General features: G+C 53.0%; 1 protein-coding gene across 1 annotated transcript; it reads left to right on the top strand.

Annotated features, from left to right (window-relative positions):
* Positions 1 to 1,821: 1,821 nt before the first annotated feature.
* Positions 1,822 to 8,116, top strand: LOC141569939 (cartilage intermediate layer protein 1-like; the record flags this gene model as incomplete). Its single annotated transcript, XM_074324409.1, has 5 exons — positions 1,822 to 1,978; positions 3,427 to 3,593; positions 5,525 to 5,617; positions 6,252 to 6,521; positions 7,937 to 8,116. Coding segments are annotated over exons 2-5 (601 nt in total), but the record flags the coding sequence as incomplete, so codon positions are not given.
* Between the last annotated feature and the right edge of the window lie 195 nt (positions 8,117 to 8,311).

The following is an 8,311-nucleotide window of genomic DNA, read 5'->3' as shown; positions in this document are numbered from 1 at the left end:
GAACAGTGACAGACTGCACCGAGGACAGAGAGGAGAACAGGGGGAGCTCTCCCACTACCCTGGACTTCAGGTCTCTGGTTTCTCAGGTACTGGGTCAGCAGCCCCTGATGGTTTCTCAGAGCTGCAGTCAAATCCTTCGGTCCACAGGGATCATCAATGGCCTGTCCCTAGCCAGGCCTGCAAAGCCTCCCAGACCCCCGGGGGGGCGGGGGGCAATGATGGGATCATGGGAGAGGTGGTCAGACAGCATCTTAAGAGACAGAGCACCTTCCTCTGGAGCCATCAGCATCAGGTCAGACCCCTCCCAGTGTTTCCAAGCTCTTTTCCCCTCAGTAGGGTGAGGACCCCTGGCCATAAGCTTGGGTCACAGGTGGCCTGGCTACACTGGGCTCTAAGCCCCACCCAATCCCCTGGCCGGGGTGGGGGTGATTGATGGGTTTCCAGTGTGTTCCAGACAGGGGCTTGGAGCGGTTGTAGACTAGCCTGGCCTACAGAGGCCCCAGATGGCCCCTGCCAGGCCTGGACAGACCAGACCTGTGGCTGCCTCCCAAGCCCCGCCTGCCTGCCTGCCTGTCTATCATGGGGTCCTGGCTGAGGAGAGCAGCAACTTCCCCCTCCAAGGAATCCTGGGAGGAGGAGGTAGAGGTAAACTCAGATTCCCCTAATCTAGGCCTGAGCAGCTCCCAGCTCAGGACCACCTGGGGACAGGAAAACTCCTTGTGGCCGCCCAGTGCTCAGCCCAGAGCCTGCCCCAAATAGGAGCTCAGTGAGGGTGTGTGGAAAGGACGAGCTGACACTGGTGTACGGGCAAGGCCACAGGGGCCAGGCATCCATCTCCAGGCCCTGGCACGAGGCAGGAAGCCCAGCTTCTGCCAGATGAGCCTGGCACATGAGGCAGGCCTGGCAGCTCCTGATGTAGTGGGGCTAGTATACCCCCTCCCCATCTTTTGCCTTCAACTGGGACTCTATCTCTGTGTGGTCCATGAACCAGCAGCAGCAGTATTACCTAGGAGCGTGTTAAAAATGCAGAGACTCAGGCCTCACCTCAGACCTACTGAATCAGAAACTCTGCGGGTGGGGCCCAGCAATCTGTGTTTTAAAAGGGCGTCCAGAGGGTATGCCAGATGGTAAAACTGAAGGACTCATACAGAGGGAAGGCAGGTGAAGTCCCAAGCATAGGCAGCTGTTTACACCACATGTGGCTAAGGCTGGCTGTTCATACACTGGTGGACCCCCATACCCAGAATCAGACACATACACACTGACCGTCCAGGGTCTCAAATGGTCCCATGCAGGGACTCTGGGGTCCAATGGTCACAGATAGGCACCCAGATGGAAGTAGGTAGGGTCAGGGAAAAACTGTTCTTACCAGGTGACATCCTGTGGCCCACATTCTTTGGTTCCTTGTCCCTGCTGAGGTTCTCTGAGTGTGCCTTCAGAGGCCAGAGAAGCTGAGTATTTGTCCTATTCAGACCAGGCACCCCCAGCTGAAAGGCCCGGTGGCCTGTGTGCCTGAGAGAATTTGGAGTATGGGCCAGGGCCAGGGGAATGTGGGGGATCGGCAAGCAAAGCTTAGGCAAGAACACGCCACCCCCTGAGCCACGAAATTCTGTCCAGATGTAGAATTCCCCTTGGCCCTTTCCCAAGGCTGCCCCCAGTACCCACCCAGCTCCCCACCCGTCTCTCTGTTCTGGCCTGCGGAGCCCCAAGCCGCTGTCCACTTGGCCCATCACCAGGCCCTGCAGCATCTTCCCCTAAGGATCTGGAAGTGAAATCCCAGCCTCTGGGAGCTGCCTGAGATGTGGGGAGGGGAAGGGAAGGCTGAGCTTCCTCATGCTCAGATCTGGTTTCGTGGCTACTTTCCGTGGCGCACTGCCACAGGCTGAGCCACCAGCTGTGCTATATAAGGCCCAGTGGCTAGACTGCTAGAGAGAAGAAGACTTGGACCCCCAAGCTGAGGAGTCCTGCTCAGGACACGGTGAGCTCCACTCCCTTTCTCCTCCCCCATCCCTGCACCCCACTAACTGGCTCAGCTATCTCTGCCCTCCCCTGACCACCCTTTATTTCCCCCAGAGAAGACTCTCCTTTCTGCTTTGGAGTTCTCTTACCCCATTGGCCCAAAGTCCTCTTCTTCTCCCATCTGAGGCCAGGGGCCTTTAAATGGCCCTAGTTAGGGTCTCTGTACCTCTGGGCGCCCTGCTTCTTTCCTGTGGTCAGCCAGTCTGCTTTGTCTGAGAGTTCTGAGGAGTGTAGGCTTGGAGTCTAACTGGCAGAGAATATGCTGAAGAAAGTTCCGTGGACTGCCAGATGGGAAATGGTTTTTACACAAAGTTCCTCAGGCCACCTTGGCCTCTCAGACAGTCCCAGAGTGGGCTCAGACTGAACGCTGTGCAGGCCGGTGGCGTGCTCTGCTCCCTGCTCAGAACCCGGAGCTTGGCGTAAGACACATAATAGCTGGAGACCTTGGGGACACCCGTGCTTCTGTGTCCTGGGCTGAGAAACAGCTGGTGGTGGAGATAGCAGGCTTAGAGCTAGATGGTCTGCAATGTGAGATTGGTCTGTTCTTCCCATGGGACCACCAAGTACTTTTTCATCTTTTTTTCCAGAAAGGAGGAATCTCCCCCTTTCCGACCATATTCTAACTTTGGCCGTTGAAGGGAAGCACTTTTGAATCTCCAGGAACTAATCAGATTCTGGCTTGAGCAGAGCTCTGGGGAAAGAGAAAAATGAGCAGGAGCCTGGGCTACACCCCACGAGCCCTTGTCTTTATTGCCAGGCTGCTTTCCTCTTCCTGCTCCTGCAGCCTCTAACCCACAGTCAGCAGTTATTGGGGAGCCCTGGCCCTCCTCTTCTCCTTCAGTGTGCTCCTGGCTGTGTACCTCCCAGCCAGGCCCCAAACAAACAGGCCAGAAATGTGTTTCAGCTGCAGCCTGTGCACATCTGGGAATGTGTTCTTGGAGGTGGTATGTCTAAAGCATCTGTGCCCTCCAGCTTGCCGGCCCTATGAGGGTCTGGGGCTTTATGGCCCTAGTATGTATACCCTTTGTGCAAGAGTGTGAGCCCCACCAAAGGATAGCAAAACATACCCCGACACCCAGGTCTTGGAAGTGATTACTGAGTTACCCAGAGGTTGCTGGGAGTGACCCCAGGCCCTTCCTCACTGGCAAGGAACCTACTCTCCCTTTGTGCCCTATGTCGATATGGGGCTCTGGAGCCTCGACCCAGGGTGTGAATCCAGTTCTGCCTCATCTAAACTCAGATTCTGAGCCTCTACACTTCCCAAAGCTGCCGGCTTGGGAAGGTGTCACCTCCCAGAAGATTTCATTCTGTACACCCTCCCACCCTTTATAGGTCAAGAAATAGTTCTGCTCAAGACATCAGAGGTGATTCAGAAATGTGGAACCTGACAAGCTTTTTTCTTTTCAGGTCATTGATTCTGAGAAGATTCCTGGGGAGCACGTTCCAGGGGCGACCTGACTCTGTGCAGCACCCTCACCCATCTCCTGTCATCCTCCCCACAGGGCCTGGGGGAACGATGGTGGGGACCAAGGCCTGGGTGTTCTTCCTGGTCCTGGAAGTCACTGCTGTGTTGGGTACAGGCTAAGTATCTGCTATCTCCCAAATCTCCCACTTGCAATAGTGAAGTCCTGTCTGGTCTGGGACCCAAATATGCATCTGCCTTAAGCCACAGCAATGACCTTAAGACCTGAGGCTGGTTTATAGATTTATTCAAATTTTATATCCTGCTTGTTTTCCCAAAGGATTTAAGATAGTTCTCAATATTAAAACTAATGGAACAGAATCTTTTAAATGAGGAGATGAGCTGTCATTCAGAGGGAGGAAAGAAAATGAGAGGGTTACCACCCCTGCATTATAAATTTAGCTCTGAGCTTCCTGGCAGCCAATGCAAAAAGAAACCTCAAGAGATTACTGAACTCTCAGAATCAGGTTTGGGGTTTGGTCTGGTTTTAGTTTCATGAAAATTCTTCCGGCCTAAAGCTCAATTTCATTTAGACCCTGCAACCAAATTTTACAGACATCAGAACCCTGTTTGGTTTCCTTGTCCCCTGACTCCATCCTCTGGTGACACTGAGTTCTTGAAGGAACAGGGAGAGAGAATTTTCTTCGTGCACTCCCTGAGGCATCGAAGTGTCAGAGCACCTAGCACTACCCTGTATACTCTCTTCCTATCTCCCCTTCTTCTCCCGATTTCTAACCATGTGTTCAGGTAAAGCAAAAAATTGCTCAAAACCCTCTTTTAAAGCTGTGTACCCTGCAGGCTTTGTGACCACAGATGCAGGAACAAAGGCTGGCTCAACATCTTGCCTAAGCCTGTGTGTGCCCACCTCCTGCCTTCCTCTTTTCACCCCGACAGCTGTTGTTGGTGAAGACGATTAGCATTCAACCATCTTAGTGGCAATCAGAGTTGTTTGATGAGAAGAGCTCCTATCACCCCAATTAAATGAGAGAATTCTGATTTGACTCCTCACATGAGAGTTAATTGCCTTTCAAAGCTTTTGCAGGCCTCCGCTGTCCTTTCTCCTTCCCATTCTGGAGCCCCCAACCCAGCCTCAGGTGGGGTGGGATTTGAAGCTTCCCAGGGCCTGAAGACCTTGCACCAAGCTCAGGGACCCTGCCGCCCTGGTGTCAGAAAATTGAGGACCACTGTCCCAGTGAGGTCAAATGAGTACTTTAGGGGGAAGATGGACTCCCAAAGCCAAACTTTGCCAAGGGAAGGGAAATGGGCATCTTTTGTCCAGGCATTGAGCTAACAGGAGTTGCTAACCCCTACTCAGCAAGCACTCTGCGTTAGGCATGGTTCTAAGTGGATGTTATGCATGAATTTAATCCCCACAATCCTGTGAGGCAGGAACTATTATTGTCCTAATTTTATGATGCGAGAGCATGAGTCAGCTGAGTTAAGTATTTGGCCCAACGTCACACAGTTAGGAAGTGGCAGAGCTTCTGGAGCTCACACTTTCCGTCTCTGTCCACTTGAGAAATGTTCATTTGTGTTACCTCACGGACTCCTCAGGCCAAGCAGACCACCCTGGGACGTGGGAATTCATATCTCCATTTTATAAATGAGGAAAATAAGGCTCGGTTCTGGTGAAAGGACAGACCCAGACGCTAATGTAAGAGCCCCCACCCCCACTGGCTGCTCCACAGCATCCAAAGAGCCATTTCTAGAACAAAAGCAAAGAGAGAATGACCATTTGTTGAGCATACACTACATGCCAAGTCCCTTTCCATTTATTATCACCCTGAACATGCCCCAGAGCTCTACGATGTAGTGATTATTAATACAGCCCTATTTTATGGGAAAACAGATTTAGAGGAAACAAGATCTTAGAAGGTCGCACAGCCATTGAGTGGCAGAGTGGGGACTGGAACCCATGTCCAGTGCTTGTGCTCCATCTAACACATCACACTGCTTCCCTGTGTCTTGAGAGGCTGGTAGCGGGAACTTGCTGGGCCCCAGTAACTAATAGTCCTGATCTCTCACTTCTCTCCTGGCCCTCAGGGAGGCAGACGATGCTCACCCATTCAGTGAGAAGAGTCCGGCCAGGGAAGAGGACCTTCAGTATCTCTGCCAAGCCTGCTGACCCCCTGAAGAGTGAGTTGTGGCTGGAGCTGGGAGGGCTCACCAGGAAGGTGTTTACTGAGCTTGGGCGTGAAGTCAGAGTTCCATGGAAACCCACTTTTACAAGGTTTTTGGCCTACGTCTCTGCCTAGGCAGAGGGACCTAGTTTATAGGACAGTCCAGAATCACGAATCGGCCCGATATGTTCCAGGACTTCTGTAGGACTTGCTGAGGCCAGAGCATAGGCTAGTGGGGAGAAAGGGGAGTGACGAGGATGGAGAGATAGCAGGGCCAGCTCATGGCACCCCAAATGACTGGCCAAGGGAGTTAAAGCTGGATGTGAAGCCACATGAAGGACGCTCACCCTGACTACAGTGTCGAGAGGGTGGGGATGGAGTCACGGGGAAGACCAGGCAGGAAGCTACTGACATGGTCCAGCCAGGCTGCTGAGAGCTTGAATGGAGCCCTTGGCAGCAGAGGGTGCAGAGGGCAGGAGATTGGAGAGCTGCTGGAGAGACAGATGTGGTAGAGCCTGAGACCAATGGAGCTGGGGTGGGTACGTGAGACATATGGGGGATGACTCCCAGGGGGTGAGCAGGAAAGGGAAACTGGAGCTCACCTGGAGCCCCAGGACCTGGCTCCTTGCCCACCTGGCTCTACCTCTCAGGTCCTGGGGAGTGGACAACATGGTTCAACATTGACCACCCAGGCGGGAAGGGCGACTACGAGCGGCTGGATGCCATTCACTTCTACTATGGGGACCGTGTGTGCGCTCAGCCCCTGTGGCTGGAGGCCCGGACCACTGACTGGATACCTGCAGGCAGCACTGGCCAGGTGGTCCATAGCAGTCCCCGTGAGGGCTTCTGGTGCGTCAACAGGGAGCAGCGGCCTGGCCAGAACTGCTCCAATTACACTGTGCGCTTCCTCTGCCCACCAGATGAGCCTGAAGGGCCCCCACTCCCCAGCTCCCACCAGCCTTGGCACAGGCAGAGGCCAGGACCTGCCTCTGGCCATGGGAACTCTGGATATCGCAATACACAGGCTTCAACTTCCTACTACTGACCTACCAATGTTATGAACGGTCCGTGTTTCTGGATGCTCTCCATTCAGTCCACTTCACTGGGTGCATGTGGCATGGTGGGAAAGACCCCAGGCTCTCGAGCTGGGCTGCTTGGTCCCAAATCTGGGCCTGCCAGCTGATCTGTGTCCTTTGGCAAATTTCCTGAAACTCTCTGTGCCTCAGGTTTCTCACATGTAAAACAGGATTATATTTAAATCTTTATAGTGTACTTTTTTTTTTACCTTTTATTTATTTTTTTAAGTGTGTTTTTCCAGGACCCATCAGCTCCAAGTCAAGTAGTTGTTTCAAGCTAGTTGTGGAGGGCGCAGCTCACAGTGGCCCATGTGGGGATCGAACTGGTAACCTTATTGTTAAGAGCACCGCGCTCTAACCAGCTGAGCTACCGGCCGCCCTCTTCATAGGGTGTTTTTAAAAAACGAGGATTAAATAAGATAATGAGTGAAAGGAGCTTAACCCAGGTGAACGTTCATTAAATGTTAGTTTCTATTTAGTTCCCATGTGCCAGGAACTGTGCTAGTTTTCTACATCACTCGATGTTTACAACTGACCTGTGAAGACTCTCTAGGCTGACATATTACTCCAGGTTCCGAGAGGTTAGGTAACTTCTCACAATTACATAGCTAATACGTGGAGAGCTGGGGTTTGAATCCATGTCTGTGTTTGCAGAGTCCAAGAATCTCTTACGCCTCCTGCCCAGCTGGAGAATACAGAGCCAGTTGCAGGCCTGCCCACTTTATGGATGGGCACCCTCCCCTCTTGGGGTTCCACCAGTGCACACAGCCTGACCCTGCAGGCCCCAGCAGCGGTGGTGGTCCTCTGCAGTGGGAGCTCAGGCTGGGCAAGGGCCCCTGGGCAAACTCTGAGACCCTCATTCTTGCACCAGAGGTGAGGAGGGGGGGCAGAAGCAGGCTTGATGTCTGAGTCGCTGAAGCCCCAGGCCCTGGTGGCTGTTTCTGCACTGGTGGAAAGGGCAGGTGGTGCTAACCCTACACGTCCCAGGACAGCATATCAGAGTCCCAGTGCTTGGCCAACAAGCCCTTCTCAGGGCCGCCCCTAGCCCATATGGTGTTGTTGTGTGAATTACAGACACCACTTCCTCAAGACTCTTGACTTCCATCTGTTGGAAAAGTCATTGCAGTAAATATAAGTATCAGTGACATCTATGATGTAAACAGAGACCCTGCTTTCTGAGAAAAAGCAGCCTTGGGAAGATTTCCTGACAGAGTCCCTGCGGGAGGGAAGTCAGACTGTCTGTCAATCCTGTTTTGCAGGATCCCTGCGCCGAGACACAGAGCGCATCTGGAGCTCATGGTCTCCCTGGAGCAAGTGTTCTGCTGCTTGTGGTTACACTGGGGTCCAGACCCGAACACGCAACTGCTTGGCAGAGACAGTGTCACTGTGCCGTGAGGCCACTGAGGAGGATCGGCCCTGCATGGACCAGGCCTATACAGGTACTGCCCTTGCTCCTGGTACTGGGCAGGGCATGGGGCTGAGTTTGAAGCAGGCTAGAATAGGTTAGAAGTTCAGAATGAGATGGATTCATGCGTTCATTCATTCATCAAGTTTTAACTGAGCAGCTATTTTGTGCTCTGATGGGAGATACAAAAGGATAATGTGGGAGGACATAGCAGGGCCAATTATCATAG

This window comes from Rhinolophus sinicus, unplaced genomic scaffold (assembly GCF_036562045.2).
Source record: "Rhinolophus sinicus isolate RSC01 unplaced genomic scaffold, ASM3656204v1 Contig250, whole genome shotgun sequence".
Classification (NCBI taxonomy): domain Eukaryota; kingdom Metazoa; phylum Chordata; class Mammalia; order Chiroptera; family Rhinolophidae; genus Rhinolophus; species Rhinolophus sinicus.
Note: the sequence above shows the minus strand (reverse complement) of the source record. Positions and strands in the feature narration are given on the sequence as shown.